The sequence below is a fragment of the Corylus avellana genome, chromosome 1, assembly GCF_965113065.1.
Source record: "Corylus avellana chromosome 1, dhCorAvel1.hap1.2, whole genome shotgun sequence".
NCBI classification, from domain to species: domain Eukaryota; kingdom Viridiplantae; phylum Streptophyta; class Magnoliopsida; order Fagales; family Betulaceae; genus Corylus; species Corylus avellana.
In genome coordinates this window covers 7364700-7388813 of record NC_142490.1, presented here as the reverse complement: position 1 = coordinate 7388813, position 24114 = coordinate 7364700, and the positions used below count along the sequence as shown (strand labels likewise).

Genomic DNA, 24114 nt, shown 5'->3' with positions numbered 1-24114 from the left:
GGGAATAGACAAAGTTTTCAACAAAATCAATTTTTTATTTTTTAATTTTCTCCCAAACTTACAAATTAAAAACATAAAAGAAGAAACAATCTTGTGGGAAGCCAGCCACCCATTGCAGGCCCTAGGGGTGGTCATGCCACCCCCGGATTCTTACCGGGGTGGTCTTGACACCCCGATGGCATAGGGCCTCGCCAGTTGCCACGAGGCCCTGAGGGGGTGGCTCGGCACCCTAGTGCCTATTGTGGGTGGCCGACCACCCACACCTTCAACCTTTTTTTCTTAAATAATAATTTTGAAAAAAATTAGAAATCATATGGGCTTAGATATTAGAGTTTCTTTGGCATAGACGTCGGCGAAACTTTTGACGCTCTTGCTACTTTGCAATGATCATGAGAATGGGGAGAATGCCTCGAAGAATGTGTTGTTCACATCATACCAGAAATTGTTATACCTAAAATTGTTCTAACTGCTGTCTTCATAAATATTAGATTGCAGCACGCCTTCAATTCCACCGCACCCATTGAGAAATATTGTTTCATTTCTACCTAAACCACCTGCTAAGTTCCCACACTGACAGGAAAGTTGAAAATAAAGGCCTCATATATATATAGAAGTTTGACCAATTCTCGCATAAGAATTTGACAAGTCCAAAATTGATTCTTTCAAACGTGTGAATTAGGAAAATGCTTCCTTGACGCCTAAAATGGATCATATTCAAAGACGAGTAGTTTGTTTTGTCAATCTTTGGGGGGGCCCAAATTAAGAAATCCATTGTATATATAGTAAACTTTGAAGATTCTGATTCGATGAGATTTTTATTGAGACCTACGTGTACGGGGGATTAAAGGATGGGATGCTCTGACCCATTATTATTCTGCCTCTGCAATATTACGTTTTTTATTTTTTTATTTTTTTTTTTATAGAAAAACATAACATTTCATTTAATAATACCACGAGCATAAAGCTCTTACGTCACAGAGTAAAGCTCTAAAACAACCATAGCATAAAGCTACAAGATTACCAGGTTTAGTACAAGATTCGAGACTAATCTGCTAACCCATGACTAAAATCAGATTTCATGCTAGATCTGTGACAGACAGACTCAACCAAATGCATGGATAGCAATTATTCCTCGACCCTGAGAGTGGAAAGACTCTCATGCCAAAACTCTTTATCCTCGACCCGAAGGCCAAGATAATGATTACATCCACAACCCAAAGGTCTGGACCAAAACTAATTAACCCAAAGGCGACATAGATCGAGTGAGAGAGGAAAACGCTTTATTACAAGCCGAACAAAATAGGTAAATTAAATAATACAGGGAAAAAACACACGCCAAAACATAAATACATCTTAAAGAAGCAACAGAACAGGAAAATAAAACAAGAAAAGAAACAGCACACTCCGATCACGCACACGCCGGGAACCGAAAACCGAAGGGGCGTTGGAAGCTCATCGCGGCGGGGACGCGTCGAAAGGCCCAACAGTGGATGGTGGGTGGCGAACAGGCGCAGAGAAGACTGGCAAAGCAGGACCTAAAAACAACCACAAACAAGAAAAATGGAAAAAACAACAAGGAACCACCAAAACAGGGAAAAAAAAGGGAAAATGAGTACAGAGTGGGAAGACGGTAGCCGAAAGGGAGCCGGACCTGTGCAGGCCGGAAACCGCCGCGTAAGGGGCGTGGGAGCTCGACGAGGTGGGGACGCATGAAAGAAAACCCTAATAGCGGGCAGCAAAGCAGTGACACAGGTCGGCGGTGACCACAGACAAAATTCGAACCCACAAAGAGCCAAAACAAGGCCAAGGAGCTCGCTGTAGAAAATGAAGGCGGGGGAAGAAAAAGGGCAGGGAAGGGGCAAAAATGGAGAAAACAAAGGAGGAAAAGAGCGGCAAGGAAGGGGAAGAGAGGAGGCACCGGGGCTAGGATATCAGGTAAATAACTAGCACCGGAGCGAGGAGGACGAGGGGAGGAGGGAGGCAGCCAAACGGCCAACCCTCCTCCCCTATGTGGCTGAAGGGTTTCGCTTTTCTCTCTAGCGGCTAGAGAGAAAAGAGACAGCTAGGGTTTTTTGTTCTTTGCAATATTACTTGATCCAATGAGAATGGGCAAGAGAGCACTCAAGAATAAATGGGTGTTTAGATGCAAGATTGAACCTAACAAATCATAGCCAAGATACAAGGCACAACTAGTTGTAAAGGGGTTCGGTCAAAAAAATGGCATTGATTTTGATGAAATTTTTCGCCCGTGATAAAGATGTCTTCTATTAGAGTTGTTTTGGGTTTGGCTGCCAAAATTAATTTGGAGATCGAACAGCTTGATGTGAAGACTGCTTTCTTTCATGGTGACTTGGAGAAGGAAATTTATATAGAGCAACTAGAAGGGTTCACAGCTAAAGGTAAAGAACATTTAGTGTGTCGGTTGAAAAAGAGCTTGTACGGACTCAAGCAGGCACCGAGACAGTGGTATAAGAAGTTTGATTCCTTTATGGTTGATCATGTGTATGCCAGAACTATATCAGATCATTGTGTATTTGTGAAGAGATTCTCTAATGGAGAATTTATTATTCTCTTGCTATACGTGGACGACATGTTAATTGTTTGTCATGACAGTAGTAAAATTGACAGACTGAAGAAAGAGTTGAGTAAGTCCTTTGCTATGAAGGGCTTGGGACCCACAAAGTAGATCCTTAGTATAAAGATCTCTCGTGACTGGAAGAAAGGAAAATTGTGGCTATCACAAGAGAATTATATCGAAAAGGTATTTGATAGGTTCAACTTGAGCACGGCAAAACCAGTGAGCTCTACACTTGCAGGTCATTTGAAGTTGAGTTCAAAGCAAAGTCCTACAAGTGAGAAAGAAAAAGATGAAATGAAGAAAGTGCCTTATGCATCAGCCATGGGTAGCTTAATGTACGTCATGGTGTGTACGAGACCTGATATCTTTGGTTTTCAAAGCAAGCACCCATACCTTTTTAGAGTGGTCATCAATAAAAGTCACATAATAAAGTGCACCATCTAGAGTTTTAGTGTTCATAGGGCATACCTCAGTGTGAACTAAATCAAGAATAGTAGACTTTCTTGATGAAAAGGATTTTCGAAACGAAACTTTTCTTTGTTTTCCAAGAAGACAATGAGTATATGATATTAGTGACGTACCTTTATTATTAGGGAGAAGTTGCGCCTTGGCAAGAATTTGAAGTCCCTTCTCACTCATTTGACTAAGCCTCTTGTGCCATACCACAGCTGAGTTTTTATTTCAATAACAATCGCATCACCCTTGACTAGTTTTGCATTTGTCTTATAGAGAGTGTTAATTTTTTTCCCTTGGCTAAGATAAGAGAACCTTTATTTAGTTTCCACTATCCACCTGCAAGGTAATTGTGGTAGCCTTCATCATCAAGTTTCCCAATAAAAATCAAGTTGAAGCGCATTTCAGAAACATGTCTCACATCGTTGAGAATCAATTTGCACTCAATGTTGATTTCTAGCTGTATATCTTTCATGCTCACAACTTTACACTTTACTTCATTTCCTATCTTGACATAACCAAAATCGCCATTGGTGTAGGAAGAGAAGAAATCTCTATGTGGAGTAATATGAAAAGATCCTGTTGTATGAACTATCCATGTAGATTCATCACATGCGAGATTAGTATAAGGTTCAGCAAAACGCAAATACCACATCACCATTAGATGCAACTACTACAGTGTTTTTTTTTCCTTGACGTTCTTTGTCTTTGTCTTTTTCTTTCAATTGTTCGATTAACTTTCTGCATTCTCTTCTTATATGCCCAAGCTTGCCACAGTGAAAACATTTAATATCTGTTTTTTAGTAGGACTTTCCTCTTGACTTGTCACGACCGTCATACCTGCGAGGTTTTCTGCTTTTACTTCTCCCCTACCTTTCTGTAACAATTGCCTATGAATGAAAAGAAATACATTGCTCTTTTCTTCTTGCCTCTTCATTGAACATGCTATCTTTTACCATACCCATAGTTATCATACTGTTGGGAGCCGAATTACTGAGTGACACCACCAAGGTTTCCCAACTATCTGACAAAGAATTCAACACAAGTAATGCTTGCACCTCATCATCTAGTGAAAGTTTTATGGTAGACAACTCATTCAACAATTCCTGCACATTACTTAGATACTCTGTAACACTATGCCCATCTTTGTACTTCAAATTCACAAGCCTGTAATAATTGAGACAATTTTGTTTCACCCTTTTGCCTAATTGGTTTCTCTCAATCTCGTTGGAAATGGTGATGATCCGTGCATATTAGAAATTCATATTTTGAAATAGTTTTATTAAAAAATCACGTGTTTCTCACATATTATTTTAAGAAATGCTAGGTGCTCTGTTAGTGTTCTTTTTGTGTCCTCCTCATCCTAGGTTGCCTTATACTGGCTAATTAAAAAAATCACGTGAGAATACATATTAAGAGACACATGACAAATTTATAGGCTAAGTTAAAAATTTTCTTCTAATACAATTTGGAGAAAACTTGTGTTCATTGAGAACAATGAGGGCATCAATTCGGTTATTTTTGTAAACAATTTCAGGAAGAGAAAAGCAGCAAACAAAGCAAAAATAAAGAAGTGGATTGAAAGAGCCAATCGTTTGCTTGTCAATATGCATAATGTTGACTATGATGATGAAGTTGTGATGACTGAGAAATTATGAAGTGAAAGACTAAAGTAAAAGAGTTGTTACAGATACTACACTTTTTAAAAACAAAATGGTTAACAAATTGCCTTCATAAAAGCAAATATTAGTTCCACAGTCAAGAAACTAACAAAAATAATTTAATCATACATAATAATGTAACAAGCTAACAACAAAGAGTAATAATTTAAAATTACTATTTTAAACAAGAGTGGTGGAATTCCACGGGACATAAATTTTTAGTAAACTTATGTAACCCGACCTCTAAAAGTGACAGATGTCCCTTACCATATAAAAAACACATTTTGTGACATAATATAACTTGAAAATTCTTCCTAATTAAAAGAAACCAAGGAGATGAAAGGCAGCAGAACTCCATCCAGGTGTCAAAAGATAGAATTTTAATCTCTATGGCAAAGCTTAAACCTGTTAAGCTACAAGAGCCTAAAGCCAGATGAGTTCAGAAACATCAGAAAAACCATTCAAAAGAGTTTAATGACAAAAATCCAAACATTTAAACAATGGCAATCCTTGGCACACTCCTTTCCTTTCCAATTGGCCCAGTATTAATAGCAGATCCTGCATGCAACCAGAACAGAACATGCACAACAGGCTTACAATTACATTCAAACCATATTGTTTACGAATTCTCCGGCTTAAAGAACAATGGCGCCTTCTGTTGATGGGTTGGTCATACTTCTAACAATGCATGGAAAGACTAACAACGATGATTCCCAGCCCTATTCATCCAAATACGTGCATATTCTCCTTCTTGTAATTGAGAAACAGGGGACGTAAAACAGAGCACTCCAGCCTTATCAAACCAAAGTCTTTCAATCAGCAGAATAACGGCTGATAGCCGTTAGTTATGTACTGCTGTATTGGTCCTCCATCAATCCCCCTCCCTCCTAAAAACCACATGATAACAGTAATTGAAGGGGACGACTTCATGAAAGCAATAGAGAGGAACACCATCTCCATTTCCGTTGAAGTTCTATATTATCACATAATTAATTAAATTGATAAATTTATTTTCAAAAAGAATGTTAGTGACTATATATATTGTTTTCAACGACGAAAAGATCAAAGGACTACGTATTTATAATTAGGTGCTGCAAATGTTAAAAGTGAGAATAGAAATGAAAAGAGAAAGAAAAGTATACCTGCAAAATGGGTCTTTGGATGATATCATTACTTGAATTCACAAATCACTAGCTTACACCTAACCTTCATCTGCAATTCTCGAAGCATCTGTTCCAATATAAAGTTAGCATAAAACACCTCCACGTTTTGCAAGGCAGTCAAACTCCATAGTTCCGGAGGGAGCCTGGTCAAACTATGGCAATCTTCGATAACCAAATATCTAAGGCATGGCATTGCACCTTCCTCTTGTTTCCATTCTTTAAAATGTCCCAAACTTCGCAATTTAAGGACTTCGAGTCTAGGAAATGAATCTCCAGAGACGTGCAGATTACTAACGTAACACTCTTTTATTTTCAGTATCTGAAGATTGGGAAGGTTTCCCAGCACTGTCATGCCGCCACCTTCTTCTAACCTAACATCTCTTAAGGTTAGTTGAGTGATTGTCAATGGAAATGAACTCGAATCACTAGGAAGCATTTGGAATCCCTCAATTCTCAATTTTTGAAGATAACGTAAATGGCGGAGGCCTTCCAACAAATCTACTGCTTTTTTGTTTTCTTCAAAATTGATCTCCTTGTAAATAAATCGTAATGTTAGTTCCCTTACACAAGGAAACTTGTCCAGTGCGATAGCAAAAGTTTGCTCCCCATCATGCCAACATGTTGAAACGGAAAGGATTTCGAGGTTCCGTACAACTCCATCCAAATGGAAAGGCAACGGCAGGAACTCTTTCAGATATAGATTCCTCAAACGCTGCAACTTAAATATCCCGGTTACCCTACTTACTGGATAATCTTCTTCAAAATCTCCACCCTCTATGACAAGTGTTTCTAGATTTCTAAGGTTACCAAAGCAATCAGGAATAACACTTAATGACTCAGATAATTTTATCCTCAAGTACCTCAAGTGGATCATTGTTTCTATGCTTCTGGGAATTGAGTCGAGTACTATACACTCCAAATTAAGCACCCGAATCAACTTGAAGTTTTTGACGAACAAATTCAAGTCTCTATCTCCAACATCGCCAAAGAACAACAAAGAACGAGCACATGGAGGATCAAAGAAGTTTAGGACATTGTATAGAGGAAAGCTACCATCACCATGGAAGGATAGTCTACGAGATTTGATGGGGAATGAAAGGTTACCAGCTTTAAGTAGCTCAAGAAATTTGTCCTCCTTGCTCTTAGATATGCAGAGGTCTCGCAGAAGATCATGAATACGACATTTCTTTATGCCTTCATCTATCGCCCTCCTACTCACTTGGATCAAGCTTCGATCAATGAGCTCCTCCAAGTAATCTTCGGCAACATCCTCTATGCTTCTATTGCCAGAGTGCTGTATAAATCCCTCAGCTGTCCATAGGTGGATCAATTGTCTTACAGAGATCTCAAAGTCTTCCGGGTATACACCAAAATACAAAAAGCATGGTTGCAAGCGTCGAGGTAGGTTGGCGTAGCTTAAGGCCAAAATATCTTTGCAGATTGGATTAGCCTCAGTAAGGTACCAATTTACATTGCCAATTAATTTGGACCATTCTCGGGATGTCTTCTCTCTATTTGCTAAAAGGCCCCCTAAAACCACAATGGAAAGTGGTAAGCCACGACAATCATCTGCGATTTTTCTCCCTAGAGTTTCTAACTCGGGAGGACATGTTCTTCCCCGAAACACTTTCTTACTAAAGAGCTCCCAACTTTCATCTTTGTTAAGAAATGCGAGAAAGTGGGGAGGAGTAGGACTTGCATGTGAAGCTACTTCTTTTATGCGGCTTGTGATCAATATTCTGCTTTCATTCCAATCATCAGGAAAAGCAGTTCTTGCCTCATCCCAGAATTCAGTTTTCCAGATGTCGTCCATGACTATTAGGTACCTTTTTCTTTGCAAGCATTTGGACAACTGCTCTTTCAATTTTTCTACGCTCATGCCTTCTAGTGTCCTCCACATATCTGATATTTCTATACCCATTTCTTCTTGTAATGTCCTTTGCAGTTCTGATATTTCCATTTGTTTCAAAATTTTAAGCAAGAGCTCTTTAGTTTTGAAATCTTGAGATACATACACCCATGCACGACACTCAAAGTGCCTCTTGACGCAAACATTGTTGTAGATTTTCTTGGCAAGAGTTGTCTTCCCCAACCCGCCCATGCCAATTATCGAAATGACGTCAAACTTACGACCCCCTTCAGTAAGTTGCTTCACCAGTGTCGATGAGTCATCAACGAAGCCCACCACATCATCTTCCTCAACTTCTCTCCTATGCTTGTGTAGTGCCTCTGTCGCCGCTGCCGCCGCTGCATCTACACTCTCTGTGGCTCTTTCAATGCCATACCTTTCTCTATTGTCGTAGATTTCAGTGATTGCATTCTTGATGACTGTAATCTTGTTTCCAACATCGCGAAGCATCATTGCGTGCATGGGGCTATGAAATATCCTCTCCACTAGGCTCCGCCTCCTGTTATCAAATGTGAGATTCAATATGTTGTGGATGAATGAAAAACAGAGAAAATGAAGAACAGAGTATGCGAGCACAGAAATATTCTTTGGTTGAATCACCAGGATTTCGTATTAAAATGAATAAAAAATTTACAGAAGAGTATTTATACAAAACAAGATGTAAAAACTGCAGAAAAATCCAAATGAGTATTCTAGCAAAATGTTGTAAAACGTTTTGGGATTGAGACTTGAGAGCCATTTTTTAATATGGGGTTTGCAGGGAAATTTTTGAACTAACCATTAAAACACGTGTTTTCAAATAGACTCATCAAAAATAATAACAGCAAATCGAACAATAACAGTGAATGACAGTGTTAACATAAACAATAACATTGAACAATGGCAATTTGTAAACATATTAAAAACAATTGAAATTTAAACAATCTGCCGTTGACTAAATATCATAATAAACTCAAATAAATGCGCACAATAAATGGCGGTTTGTAAACATAATAATGTTAGGAAATTAATCCTATTTCCCAAGACCCGTGAGATGCGAAAAAATAAGAAGAATGCGGAATAACAAAGATTAGGCAATCAAATCACACACGACACAAAGATTTAAGTGGTTCGGCTTAACAAGCCTACATCCACTGGCGAAGACGACCCGGAGAAAAATCCACTATCAAAAGATGGAGTACAAAAATAGTAGAGAGAAAATCACTCAGATCCCAAAGCCCCAATACACCCAAATCTCACTATCACACAAGAAAGATTATTCCCAAAATAGAATACAAAAGACAGATGTACAAACTCTTCTTTTGCTGGAACAGATGGCGACTGATCTCTATTTTCTTCTCTCACTCTGCAGCACCCTTTTTCTTCTAATCACTTGTTTTTGGCTCCTCCAAAAACCACCAAGAAGAAAACACCCTTGCTGCCCTTGTACCTCCTTCTCTCAAATTCTCTCCTCCCTTTGGTGCTTCACGTTTTTGGCACACACACAAATTCACCTTGTGCTTTGTTCCTTATATAGAAGCTTTAACTCTCCTTTTACATGTTGGTCTAGGACTCCTACTATAAATCAAACAAGGAGTCCAATTACACATAGGAGAAGGACTCCAAATCAAACTTGGACAAAAGTCTCCTAAACCCAAAAGGAGTAAACCGGTTGAACCAAAAAACCTCTCCTACTTGAAGAAGGAGACAAAATATTGGGTCCCACCATGACTTTTAATTCAAGTCATACTTAACAATCTCCACCTTGACTTGAATCCCATCAAGTCTACCAAAACGTGTCTCGTCCGATTGTCTCCGCCTCAGCCCCTAAGGGCAATCACACTCCACAAGTGTCACTCAAGTCCAAGTGCCTCTTGAACTTGAGCATAGGACTTGGTTTAGACATAGCACCATGCCTCCCTATCTGTCCTGTCGACCATACAGCTTTATCCGATGACTCTTTCTTCCTGTAGACCCATCTACACCCTTTAGCCTTCTTTCCTTTGGGTAATTCTCCAGATTCCCAAGTTTTACCTCTCCGTAGTAACTCCACCTCTTTTAGTGTACTATTCTGAGTTGACGATGGATCTCCACTACAAGCCGTTAGAGCAAAAGAAACCATATCTTCAAAGCCATACCTCTTTGTTGCTTTTCGATCCTGTTTCTCTTTGCCTCTTGCTAAAGAATAAGACTCTTCCCGGTGCTGTAAGTTTCTTGAAGATTTTCTGTCATCACATTCATCCGTGAGTGAACACTGTTCATCAAGCTCTACCTCCACGAATTGTTTCTCTTTCTGAACTGTACTTTCAGAAAGATCATCTAAGTTAACAAACTCAGACTTCTTCGGTTCCTGCTTTGTAACTTCAGATTCTGCACTTGACCCATCCTTGTACATAGCACACTCATTAAAAGTCACATTCCAACTTCTAATGATCTTCCGATTTTGATCATCCCAAAATCGATAACCGAAGGCCTCATCTCCATATCCAATGAAGAAACACTTTCTAGATTTACCATCTAGTTTACTCATAGCATCAGACTCAACTTGGACATACGAAGCACAACCAAAAACTTTCAGATGTGAAAGATTTACCTCTTTTCCACTCCAGACTTCTTCCGGTAGTCTATGGCTCAGGGGAACGAAAGACCCCCTATTTATCAGGTATGCAGCAGTGCTCACTGCATCAGCCCAGAAAGTCTTTGGTAACCCAGCATGCAACCTCATACTCCTAGCACGCTCATTGAGAGTTATGTTCATGCACTTAGCCACGTCATTCCGCTGCGGCATTCCCAGGATAGTTTTCTCCATTCTAATCCTATTCACTACGCAAAACTGTTTAAACCCCCTATCTTCGTATTCTCCTCCATTGTCTGATCTCAAACGCTTGAGCTTTAAGCCCGTTTCAGTCTCAACCATGGCCTTCCATTTCTTAAAAGTCTCAAATACATCAGATTTACTTTTCAAGAAATAAACCCATACCTTCCTGCTTGAGTCATCAATAAATGTGATGTAATACCGCGAGCCTCCAAGAGATGCCACTGGTGCTGGACCCCACAAATCCGTGTGTACCAGCTCCAGCTTTCCAAGCTTAGGTGCTTTGCCAACTTCCGCGAAACTCACCTTCTTCTGCTTCCTTATGATGCAGCCTTCACACAAATCAGACTCAACTGACTTTAACCTCGGTAGTTTCCCTTTTGACATAAGTACCTTCATCTCTTTCCCGCTCATGTGCCCAAGCCTTCGGTGCCATAGTTTTGAGTCAGCAGTCGTATCTACAACAGCATCTGTATCCTTGCTGTTCATGGTCATATAGAGAGTATTTGTTTTATGACCAGTAGCCAAAATCATGGCTCCCTTGCTGACCTTCCACTTTCCACCATGGAAATGAATTGAATGCCCTTCTTCATCAAGCTGTCCTACTGAAATCAGATTCTTCTTCAGTTCAGGAACATGCCTGACCTTCTGTAGCTTCCATACCGAGTCACTGTGAACTTTAATGCGAACATCGCCTAGGCCCACAACATCCAGCGTCGTTCCGTCAGCCAAATACACCTTCCCGAAATCTCCAGCAACATAGTTCTCGAGAATTTCACGGATCGCTGTCGTATGAAAAGATACTCCTGAATCTAAGACCCAAGAATCAAGGGGACTGTCAACAGATAGAAGTAGGGCATCATATACTTCTTCTGTCACTACGTTTGCATAATCGTTCTCAGTCTCCTTCCGCAGTTCCCTGCAATTCTTCTTGTAGTGGCCAATCTTGCCACAGTTCCAACACTCAGGTTGTTGTCTGAATCTAGATTTGCTTCTCCCTTTTCTGGAATTTGATCTGCCTTGACCAGAGTTTCTATCTTGTCCTCTGCCCCGAGTCTCGAGGTTTAAAGCAGCACCAGAACAAGAGGCTTCACCCGCATCTCTTCTGCGAACCTCTTCACTGAGAATCAAATCTCTGACGTCTTCATAGCTCAGTTTACTCTTTCCTACAGAGTTACTCACAGCCATCCTCACTGCTTCCCAGCTATTTGGCAAAGATGCCAAGACGATCAACGCGCGAACCTCACCATCAAAATTAATTTCCACCGAGGACAATTGATTTGTGATGGTGTTGAACTCATTGAGATGATGTGCCACCGAAGCTCCTTCCGCCATCTTTAGGTTGAACAATTTCTTCATCAGATGCACCTTGTTGTTAGCCGACGGCTTCTCATACATGCTTGACAAAGCCGCCATTAGACCTGCTGCTGTCTTCTCCTTTACAACGTTGTGTGCAACTGATTTTGACAGTGATAACCTGATAACTGCTAGGGCTTTACGATCAAGCAGAGCCCACTCGCTATCATCCATGTCGTCGGGTTGTTCTTCCAAAAGAGGTTGATGAAGATCCTTCCCATAAAGAATATCTTCAATCTGTACCTTCCAAAATCCAAAATCTTTGCCGTCGAATTTCTCGATTCCCATCTTTCCTTCTTCACCTGTCATCGCTCCCACTTGAACCAACAGCTCTGATACCAGTTGTTAGGAAATTAATCCTATTTCCCAAGACCCGTGAGATGCGAAAAAATAAGAAGAATGCGGAATAACAAAGATTAGGCAATCAAATCACACACGACACAAAGATTTAAGTGGTTCGGCTTAACAAGCCTACATCCACTGGCGAAGACGACCCGGAGAAAAATCCACTATCAAAAGATGGAGTACAAAAATAGTAGAGAGAAAATCACTCAGATCCCAAAGCCCCAATACACCCAAATCTCACTATCACACAAGAAAGATTATTCCCAAAATAGAATACAAAAGACAGATGTACAAACTCTTCTTTTGCTGGAACAGATGGCGACTGATCTCTATTTTCTTCTCTCACTCTGCAGCACCCTTTTTCTTCTAATCACTTGTTTTTGGCTCCTCCAAAAACCACCAAGAAGAAAACACCCTTGCTGCCCTTGTACCTCCTTCTCTCAAATTCTCTCCTCCCTTTGGTGCTTCACGTTTTTGGCACACACACAAATTCACCTTGTGCTTTGTTCCTTATATAGAAGCTTTAACTCTCCTTTTACATGTTGGTCTAGGACTCCTACTATAAATCAAACAAGGAGTCCAATTACACATAGGAGAAGGACTCCAAATCAAACTTGGACAAAAGTCTCCTAAACCCAAAAGGAGTAAACCGGTTGAACCAAAAAACCTCTCCTACTTGAAGAAGGAGACAAAATATTGGGTCCCACCATGACTTTTAATTCAAGTCATACTTAACAAATAAGCACAATTTAAACTAAATTTTTAAAAGGAATAGAATAAACTTACTGGGTGTAGAATGAAGATATTTCAGAGGGTATAATGAGATATTAGACATAAGAGAATTGTAAGTGTTTGTTCTTGAATGGGGTAGAAACTGTTTTTGTGGTTTTAATTTGTCTTGTTTTTTTAAAATGTTGATGGTGGTTGAGTGTACAGTTTTCGGGAATTTATTTATTTATTTACTTTTTCATTTGTAGAAACCAACCAAACAAAAGTACCCAATTCAATGCCATTAACGCCCATTTTTCCCAATTCCCCTAATATCAATTCACTAAACCCATATTTATATGGCCTAAAATAAACGTATTTGAAAAAAGAATCTAAAAGGAATCTAAAATAAACATATTTCAATGAAATTCAATAAACAGAAAGCAAGGAAGAAGATGGAGATCTAATTGGTAGTCTAAAAAAGGTAATTAAATTTTGAAAAGAGATAAAATAAACTTACACGATGTCGATACAGTGAAATTTCAGAGGGTTGTGAAACAATTGGAAAGAACAGAAGAATAGAGGAAGAGAGACAGAGCAGTTTCATGGCTAAAAGAAACTGTACAAAGTTATATATTTTGTACGCTTGATGGTAGTTGAGTGTGAGAGAGAGAGAGCAGTTTGAAGCGATGTGAAAATGTGTTACGTGTGTTTTGATTTACAAACTTAAACGCACAGTTTCATTTAAAATAATCACTTGTCAGATTAATAAAATGCCACATGTCATGATATTAGCCTTTCTTGGCAGAGTTTAATTTAAACTAAACAACTATCAATTAAATGTCAGTTTCATTTAAAATAATCACTTGTCAGATTAATGGAATGCCACATGTCATTATATTAGCTTCTCCTAGCAGAGTTTAATTTAAACTAAATAACTGTCAATTAAATGTAATGCCACGTGTCAAGTTATTAGACTCTCCTGTAGAAAACTCTCCTATTATATATTATATTAGATTAGATTAGATACTTTGCTGTAAAAAATACACTCAACTAATAATAAACTTCTCCACTAAGTTTCAGCTAATCTAACACATGTTTCATGTGTGTTCCAATACAGCTCATGCCAGCTAATTTAACACATGTTTCATGTGTATTCCAATACCTGTGCTCTGCAACGTTGAGGATATACATATCAATAACATCCTCAGCCTCGTAAGCCACCTCCCTGATCTGTCCGACTACCTCCTTCACTATTGGATGCTCATTCCGTTTCCCCACGGAGCTCTCCAGGAAGATATTTATAAGCCTAAGCTCCCTATGGAGTGACTTGACTTGATCCTCCACTCCACCAAAGAAATTTGCTTCCTTTTCGAGTTGCTGGGACAAGTACTGTACGAGGAAATTAACAACATGGTCGGCCATATTTCCTTATAATATTCCCTCCCTTAAATCTGCTGGAAATGTTGGAAAGCTGCTAACAAACTGTTTGTCTCTCTCTCTCACTGTATTTGGTTTTTACTGTTTCTTGGTTGCAGATGGTAGTGATAATTAAGGAGAAAAAGAAATAAGAGGAAAGGAAACAGACCCTAGCTCAGAGATGTGAAGAAAGGGTTGCTCAATTTGGTTCTTGGAGAGACAGTGACAGTCTACAGAGAAACCATTTTTGGTTGATTGGGGGAAAGCTGGGGTTGGTGGGTAGGGAAAGAGAAGAAGGAATGCAGAGTTCAAAAGATGGTGAATAGGAAAGCAGCTCGATCCCCACTCCTTAACGAGGAAGATAAATAAAAGTTGTTGATCCTCTGTTTTTCTCTTACCATAAGAAGTCGTTGCTTTCTTTCTGATCAACATCCTTGTTTTTTCGTTTCTTTCAACGATGGATTCGAACATAAAAAAAAGAGTAGTGCTATTTCCACTCACCATCCTTTCGTCTCTTCTTGTTGTGGTCGACGTGTTGCCGATAAGATCGTTTCACCGATTAAAAAACACGAGATATGCTATAATTTAATAAAAATTTTATATTTTGTTTATAAAAATTTATGTGACAAGATGTTACCTTATTATTTATTTATTTTTTTTAATTTTGTCTTTATCTCTATACTAAACATATGATGTGGCATCTTGCTACTTGAATTTTTATAAAAAAAATGTGAAGTCTTTATTAGATTTTAGCATTTCTCAAAAACACCACCGTTGCACCGTGAATCATGGGGATATATCACTATAGGCAAAGCCTTGAGGTTTAAACTGACCCCATATATGATGACTATATGTTGCCTGTTTTCTAGGGTTGAAAACACGGCCATTATTGTCTGTCCGTTAATCGTTATAATTGCTAATTGTCATAATAGTTAATTGCCTAAAAAATAGTTAGTAAAAAACCGCTAACAGCCTAACGGTTAGTAGTTAGTGGTTATTGAGTTTGCTAACCACTAACCACCTTTTTTATATAATATATATTTTTATATTTTTATAATTATAATTATAATAATATTTATATTTAACATGATCAATTGATTGTTAAATCACACTTTTTTTTTTTTGAAATAATTATATCACAATTTAAGTATTAATATATTATTAATATTATAATTTATAAGACTTAATTTCAATGTATGTTATAAACTTGTAACTTATAAGTCCATATAAATTATAATTATACATATATAATACAATTTTTTTTTTAATTCTATTTTTATGCATTTTCTCTTAACTCCTAAACCTAACGTGACGCCTTTATATATATATATATTACTTATTAAGTAACATCACTGAATATATATTAATTGTATATGATATACAATAAAAATATATTGTCGGTATGTTATATAATGTAATATTAAGTTTTTAAAAAGATGAATTGGGCATGAAGCCACGAACAATGACGCATGGGGAGTGAGGTTTTCAATTTGCCTCTTGGCCTTGTCCCACACGGACAACTACAAGTGTTTTCAATTCTCTCTATCTTGTTTGTCCTACATCGAAAAAAAACTAACCACTTCCACCTTCACTCACCTATATAAAACACATGTCGTTTCCTAAGCTTCTAAATATTGCCTTAGTCAAGCACTTAAGCTGGGCGAGCAAGGAGCCAAGCTTCGAGTACTCGGCTTGCCTGGCAGGCTAGCTCGGCTAGCTAAGGAGAAAGGCGAGCTGAGCTAAGTAAAAAAATTTTAATTTCTTTTTTCCTTTAAAAAATGGTTAACTATTAACCGTTTAAATAACCGTTAATTGCCGGTTAATCGTATAGGCGGTTACGGTTAGCGGTTTTAACCAATAACTGTTAACCATAACTGTCTTTTTACCCTTATTAGTGTTTCCAGAGGCACGAGTGCTACAACATTCATATTCCGTTCATGAAATATGACAAAATTTTAGCTAAATGACTATATATATATATATATATATATATATATATATATATATATATATATATATATATATATATATATATATCACTTAGGGTGCGTTTGGAATTGCGATTTCGTAAGAATAATCTGCTTATTTGAAAAAGAATGTGAATTTAAATGAAAATTACGATTCCTCATAACAAATATTCAATAAAAAAGTACCTGTTAACATGTTTTACCAAATGCCTTTGCGATTTTAAAAAATAGCGATTTCAAAAACACAATTTTTAAAATCGTATTTATTGAAATCACAATCCCAAATGGACCCTAAATATTTTTACTATTAACTTTCATTTTTTTATTTAAAATATTATTTATTTATTTACTTTTCTCATTCTCGTTTCCTTTTTTTTTTTTTTTTTGACATGTCCACACAGAGGGAGAGGGAGAATTCGAACTAGTGACTTCCGTTTCATGAGACGTGGTCTTTAGCCGATTGATCTACCCCTTGAGAACTACTTTTCTCATTCTCAAAAACAGAGAGAATAAGTTTATTATTATTATTATTATTAAGGGATAGTGATTTTGCAAGAAAAATCTGTGTTTTTAAAAGATATCGCAAAACATAAGGTGTTTGGCATTGCTATTTAAAATCACTTAATTTAAAATAGGAAAAAAAATATTCTATTTCTATAAGCAGGCTAGGGGTTGCTTATTTGAAAAGTGCAAATTTAAACCAAAGTATGATTTCTCATAACAAATATTTAATAAAAAAGTATTTTTTAACATGTTTTACCAAACACATTTGCGATTTAAAAACGTAAATTTTAAAATCACACTTATTGAAATTACAATCCCAAACAAACCCTAAGTATGGATTGTTGAGCTTAACACTGTACCAGCTTTAGCAAATTCTTAGTCACTTTGGCTAGCCGGATGTATGGTGTTTTTATGCAATAATACTCGGGTTTAGTTTGGTTAATGATTGAAAGATTTGCTTGCAAAATGTTCATAATGTTGAGTACGATGATGAAGTTGTGATGATAGAAAAATTATGAAGTGAAGACTACCATAAAAGAGTAGTTATAGATGGTCCTGGCATACTGCAGTTTTTTAAAACAAAATTATTAACAAATTGCCATCAAAAAGCAAATATTAATTTCATAGTGAAAAAGAGTAAAAAAAAATTATGTAAATGATATAGAGAAAGAATAGATAATAGGATGTAGGGTGGTTTTCAAAATTTATTAGCCAAATTAGATAAAGTAAGTTTTAATTAACCATTTTATACTAGAACCAATGAGAATGCTATCCCTCCATCTGACTATCAACCCAAATTTTCCAGTGATTCATACGAGATTTGGTCAAACTTCTATACAGGAGGCCTTTATTTTCAACTTTCCTGTCGGTGTGCGAACTTACAAGGTGGTTTAGGTGGAAATGAGACAATATTTAATTCTCAATGGGGTTTACTAGTATTTCTTCAAATTCATGCTACTTCGAGGAAGATGCTGGAATTCAAGGCTTTTTGCAATCTAATATTTAGGAGACAAGTCCAAAATTGACTCTTTCAAACGTGTGAATTAGGAAAATGCTTCCTTGGTGCCTAAAATGGATCATATTCAAAGACAATTAGTTTATTGTATGAGAAATCATGAAAGTACATAAAATCGAAATTATTATATTTAAAGACAACATCTCTTTCAAGTTGCTAAACATCTAATAATAATAGTTATATTTAACTATTATTATCTCCTTTTTTATCAACAGATTAGGGACCAGGATTCCCTAGAATTTTTTTTTTTTTTTTTCAAATTCTAGTTTCTCAAATTTCCAAATCCTACCCGTTTCTTACATCTAAACGTCCAAAACAAGCTAATTGTTCACAATTTCAAAATCAAATTTTAAACCATTTCCGCCAAAATCTAAAAAAAAAAAAAGACATTCAATTGAAGGATCCGGATGCCCTCAAATTGTCTATCTGAACCGTTTATTTTGATCCAACGCACTATACAATGCCATGTGTCCCACTATAAATTAAATAATAAAATAAAAATAAATTTTTTTTATAAAATAATATGGGGTGGCCGGCCACCCCTCTAAGCCATGGGGTGGCCGAGATTAAATGATATTTTATTATTTAATTTATAGTGGGACACGTGGCATTCTGTAGTGCGTTGAATCATTTTGAACAGTCCAGATGGACAATTGGAGAATCTCCAATTAAACCCTTAATGGGAGGGGATCCGGATCCAAAATCTAGAAACAATATGAAAAGGACCTATCAAAAAATCAACGTAGAAGGAAATAAATCATAATCCTAGACCAAAATTAAACTTTATTTCTAACAAGTTCAAAAAAGGGCCTATCATGTAGGGCTAATCTTTACCAGTTAGTTAATCCTACTTTAATGACTTCACTGCCTGCAAGTCAATTATTATGCTAACATTGTTTTCTACATAAGCTCACGAAATATTAGCTAATTGAAGCAGTTTTTGGTACTAAATCACATTAACTTGAGACAGGTCATAAAGTCCCTGCAGGACTGGGTGAGACATGCTTCTATATACCAAAGATGAAATAAGTTCATGACATCCCTGCAGATCTTATAAACTTCTAAGACATTTCAAAATAGCTAAACTACACTAGATGACTTGTTTAATGTTTTCTCTCCCTCTCTCTCTCTCTCTCTCTCTCCCTCCCATCCTCCTTGCCTTCTCCGTCAAATCCGTTAGCCCAGCACCATCTTCTCTATATTTCTCTTCTCTTCTCACAGCAACTCACAATCCCTCTCTCTCCCGGCACCGATTCAGTCGGCCAAACCTCAATATTTCAGATATATTCAACCTAAAAAAATTGTATAAACCATAACTACACAATCGGAAACCAGCTAGAATCACTCAAAGGGACAAGAAAAAAGAAAAAAGATTGGTGCCGTGGGGCTGTTTAGCTTGGGTGAGAGAAAGACAAAAGCCTAGATAGAAAAGCAAAGAATAAAATAATTTAATCATACATATATAATAATGTAACAAGCTAACAGCAAATAGTAATAATTTAAAATATTATTTTAAACAAGAGTGGTGGAATTTCATTAGACATAAATTTCATACAAATTAGGTTCTAGTAAACTTATGCAACCGGACCTCTAGAAGTAACGCATGTCACTTACTATATAAGGAGGACATTTCTAACATGTTCAAAGGCTGGGTTGTAAGCAGACCCTGCAACCAGAACAGAGCATGCACAAGAGGCTTAGAATTACAATTCAAACCATATTGTTCACGAATTCTCCGGCTTAAAGAACAATGGCGCCTTCTATTGATGGGTTGGTCATACTTCTAACAGCACATGGAAAGACTAACAACGATGATTCGCAGCTCTATTCATCCAAATAGGTGCATATTCTCCTTCTTGTTGTTGAGAAACAGGGGACGTAAAACAGAGCACTCCAGCCTTATCAAACCGAAGTCTTTCAATGAGCAGAATAACGGTTGATAGCCGTTAGTTATGTACTGCTGTATTGGTCCTCCATCAATCCCCCTACCTCCTAAAAACCACATGATAACAGTAATTGAAGGGGACGACTTCATGAAAGCAATAGAGAGGAACACCATTTCCATTTCCGTTGAAGTTCTATATTATCACATAATTAATTAAATTGATAAATTTATTTTCAAAAAGAATGTTAGTGACTATATATTGTTTTCAACAACGAAAAGATCAAAGGACTAAATATTTATAACTAGGTGCTGCAAATGTTGAAAGTGAGAGTAGAAATGAAAGAGACTGAAAACTATACCTGCAAAATGGATGATATCATTACTTGAACCCACGGATCAGTAATATTTAGTTGAACCGATCACTAGCTTACACCTAACCGTCATCTGCAATTCTCGAAGCATCCTTGTCAATTCTAAATTGCAATCTAAGAACTCCACCTTTTGCAAGGCAGTCAAACTCCATAGTTCCGAAGGGAGCATTGTCAAACCAAGGCATCCGGCGATAACCAAATATCTAAGGCATGGCATTGCACCTTCCTCTTGTTTCCATTCTTCAACTTCTTTTAAATGTTCCAATTTAAGGACTTCAAGTCTAGGAAATGAATGATCTCCAAAGACGTGCAGATTTCTAATACTGTCACAATATTTTATTTTCAATATCCGAAGATTGGGAAGGTTTCCCAGCACTGTCATGCTGCCACCTTCTTCTAACCCAACATCTCTTAAGGTTAGTTGAGTGATTGTCAATGGAAATGAACTCAAATCACTGGGAAGCCTTGGAAAGTGCGCGATTTTCAATTTTTGAAGATAACGTAAATGGTGAACGCCTTCCAAAAAATCTACTGCGGCTTTCTTCTCGTCTTCAAGATTCCAGTACTTCTCGATAAATCGTATTTTTAGTTCCCTTACACAAGGAAACTTGTCCAGTGTGACAGCAAAAGTTTGCTCTCCAACATGCCAACTTGTTGAAGTGGAAACGACATGGAGGTTCCATAGAACTTCATCCAACAGGTAAGGCGCGAACCAATCCAGATACAGATTCCTCAAACGCTGCAGCCTAAATATCCCACTGACTCGACAATCTGACAAAAAACGTCCACCCTCTATGACAAGTGTTTCTAGATTCCTAAGGTTACCAAATGAATCAGGAATAACACTTACCATAGAAGAAAATTTTATCCTCAAGTACCTCAAGTGGATCATTGTTTCTATGCTTCTGGGAATTGAGTCGAGTACTATACACTCCAAATTAAGCACCCGAATCAACTTGAAGTTTTTGACGAACAAATTCAAGTCTCTATCTCCGATATCGCCAAAGAACAACAAAGAACGAGCACATGGAGGATCAAAGAAGTTTAGGACATTGTATAGAGGAAAGCTACCATCACCATTGAAGGATAGCCTACGAGATTTGATGGGGAATGAAAGGTTACCAGCTCTAAGTAGCTCAAGAAATTTGTCCTCCTTGCTCTTAGATATGCAGAGGTCTCGCAGAAGATCATGAATACGACATTTCTTTACGCCTTCATCTGTCGCCCTCCTACTCACTTGGATCAAGCTTCGATCAATGAGTTCCTCCAAGTAATCTTCGGCAACATCTTCTATGCTTCTATTGCCAGTGTGCTGTATAAATCCCTCAGCTGTCCATAGGTGGATCAATTGCCTTACAGAGATCTCAAAGTCTTCCGGATATACACCAAAAAACAAAAAGCATGGTTGCAAGCGTCGAGGTAGGTTGGTGTAGCTTAAGGCCAAAATGTCTTTGCAGATTGGATTAGCCTCAGTAAGGTACCAATTTACATGGTCAATTAATTTTGACCATTCTCGGGATGTCTTCTCTCTATTTGCTAAAAGGCCCCCTAAAACCACAATGGAAAGTGGTAAGCCCCGACAATCATCTGCGATTTTTCTCCCTGGAGTTTCTAACTCGGGAGGACATGTTCTTCCCCGAAACACTTTCTTACTAAAGAGCTCCCAACTTTCGCCTTTGTCAAGAAATCGGAGAAAGTAAGGAGGAGTAGAGCTTGCATGTGAAGCTACTTCTTTTATGCGGCTGGTGATCAATATTCTGCTTCTATTCCAATCATCAGGAAAAGCAGTTCTTGCCTCATCCCAGACTTCAGTTTTCCAGATGTCGTCCATGACTATTAGGTACCTTTTTCTTTGCAAGCATTTGAACAAGTGCTCTTTTAATTTTTCTACACCCATGCCTTCTAGTGTCCTCCACAAATCTGATATTTTTATACCCATTTCTTCTTCTAATGTCCTTTGCAGTTCTGATATTTCCATCTGTTTCAAAATTTTAAGCAAGAGCTCTTTAGTTCTGAAATCTTGAGATACATACACCCATGCACGACACTCAAAGTGCCTCTTGACGCCAACATTGTTGTAGATTTTCCGTGCAAGAGTTGTCTTCCCCAGCCCTCCCATTCCAATGATCGAAATGACATCACACTTACGATCCCCTTCAGTAAGTTGCTTCACTAGTGTCGATGTGTCATCAACAAAGCCCACCACGTCATCTTCCTCAACTTCTCTCCTACGCTTGTGTAGTGCCTCCGTCGCCGCTGCCGCCGCTGCATCTACACTCTCTGTAGCTCTTTCAATGCCATACTTTTCTCTGTTGTTGTAGATTTTATTGATTTCATTCTCGATGTCTGCAATCTTATTTCGAACTTCCCGAAGCATCATTGCGTGCATGGGGCTATGAAATATCCTCTCCACTAGGCTTCGCCTCCTGTGCTCTGCAACCTTGAGGATATACATATCAATAACATCCTCAGCCTCGTAAGCCACCTCCCTGATCTGTCCGACTACCTCCTTCACTATTGGATGCTCATTCCGTTTCCCCACGGAGCTCTCCAGGAAGATATGTATAAGCCTAAGCTCCCTATGGAGTGACTTGACTTGATCCTGCACTCCACCAAAGAAATTTGCTTCCTTTTCGAGTTGCTGGGACAAGTACTCTACGAGGAAATTAACAACATAGTCGGCCATATTTCTTTATAATACTCCCTCCGTTAAATCTGCTAGAAATGTTGGAAAGCTGCTAACAAACTGTTTGTCTCTCTCTCTCTCTCTCTCTCTCTCACTGTATTTGGTGTTTACTGTTTCTTGGTTGCAGATGGTAGTGATAATTAAGGAGAAAAAGAAATAAGAGGGAAGGAAAGAGACCCTCAGGGATGTGAAGAAAGGGTTGCTCAATTTGGTTATTGGAAAGAAATTGACAGTATACAGTGAAGCAATTTTCGGTTGATTGGGGGAAAGCTGGGGTTGGTGGGTAGGGAAAGAGAAGAAGGAATGCAGAGTTCAAAAGATGGTGAATAGGAAAGCAGCTCGAACCCCACTCCTTAACGAGGAAGATAAATAAAAGTTGTTGATCCTCTGTTTTTCTCTTAACATAAGAAGTCGTTGCTTTCTGTCTAGTCAACATCCTTGTTTTTTTTTTTTTTTTAATTTCTTGGCCATTTCAACGATGGATTCCCTATAAAATAAAAAAATTAAAAAAATAGTGCTTTTTCCGCTCACCATCCTTTTTTGTCTTTTCTTTTTGACTACGATGATGAAGTTGTGATAATAGAGAAATTATGAAGTGAAGACTAAAATAAAAGAGTAGTTATAGATACTGCAGTTTTTTAAAACAAAATCATTAACAAATTGCCGTAAAAACGCAAATATTAATTCAACAGTGAAAAGGAGCAAAAAATATATATATATATATTTTATATAATATAGAAAAAGAATAGATAAATAAATATATAGACCGTATGATGCCTTTCAAAAAACTTATTAGTAAAATTATATAAAATAGGTTTTAATTAGTTATTTTACATAAAAATTTAGATAAACTAATGCGAATACTAAAACAATCAACTTAAATTTTTCAGCGATTCATACGAGAACCAGTCAAACTTCTATATAGGAGTCTTTTATTTTCAACTTTCTTGTCGCTGTACGAACTTACAAGGTGGTTAGGTGGAAATAAAACAATATTTCTCAATGGGATTTACTAGTGTTTCTTCCAATTCATGCTGCTTCGAGGAAGAGAGGATTGGTGTGTTGGCAAGGCGTTTTGCAATATATCTAATATTCATGATTGGGCATTTCCAAGTTGTTTTCAAAAAGTAAAGATGATTAGTGTTATTTCTACTCACCATCCTTTTATCTTTTCTTTTTGGGGTCAACGTTGTTGACACCACATAAGATCGATTCCCTGACTACAAAACACCATCATTGCACTGGGAATCACGGGCCGAGTAATGATTTTTAGCATATTAGCATGCTTATCAATTCCCTC

General features: G+C 37.6%; 2 protein-coding genes across 2 annotated transcripts; both read right to left on the bottom strand.

The window, feature by feature from the left end:
- Positions 1–1452: 1452 nt before the first annotated feature.
- LOC132172275 (putative disease resistance RPP13-like protein 3) lies at positions 1453–14508 on the bottom strand. The gene is made up of 5 exons (XM_088513200.1): positions 14133–14508; positions 5867–8263; positions 3993–4198; positions 3371–3610; positions 1453–1535 (listed from the first exon to the last, which is right to left on the bottom strand). Exons 1-5 carry the CDS (start codon positions 14390–14392, stop codon positions 1453–1455), a joined length of 3186 nt encoding a protein of 1061 aa, XP_088369326.1. The 5' UTR covers positions 14393–14508.
- A 5329-nt stretch (positions 14509–19837) lies between these two features.
- LOC132172651 (putative disease resistance RPP13-like protein 3) lies at positions 19838–23117 on the bottom strand. The gene is made up of 2 exons (XM_088519359.1): positions 20117–23117; positions 19838–19864 (listed from the first exon to the last, which is right to left on the bottom strand). The coding sequence occupies exon 1, from the start codon at positions 22812–22814 to the stop codon at positions 20154–20156; it is 2661 nt and encodes an 886-aa protein (XP_088375485.1). The 5' UTR covers positions 22815–23117; the 3' UTR covers positions 19838–19864; positions 20117–20153.
- Positions 23118–24114: the final 997 nt, after the last annotated feature.

Coding starts and splice junctions, on each gene's coding strand:
- LOC132172275 (XM_088513200.1), bottom strand. CDS start 14,392: ATGGCCGACCATGTTGTTAATTTCCTCGTACAGTACTTGTCCCAGCAA. Junction 8,264..14,132: donor CTCAACGTTGCAGAGCACAG/GTATTGGAATAC, acceptor ATTTGATAACAG/GAGGCGGAGCCTAGTGGAGA. Junction 1,536..3,370: donor CTACCACAATTACCTTGCAG/GTGGATAGTGGA, acceptor GGTTGTTTTTAG/GTCCTGCTTTGCCAGTCTTC.
- LOC132172651 (XM_088519359.1), bottom strand. CDS start 22,814: ATGGCCGACTATGTTGTTAATTTCCTCGTAGAGTACTTGTCCCAGCAA.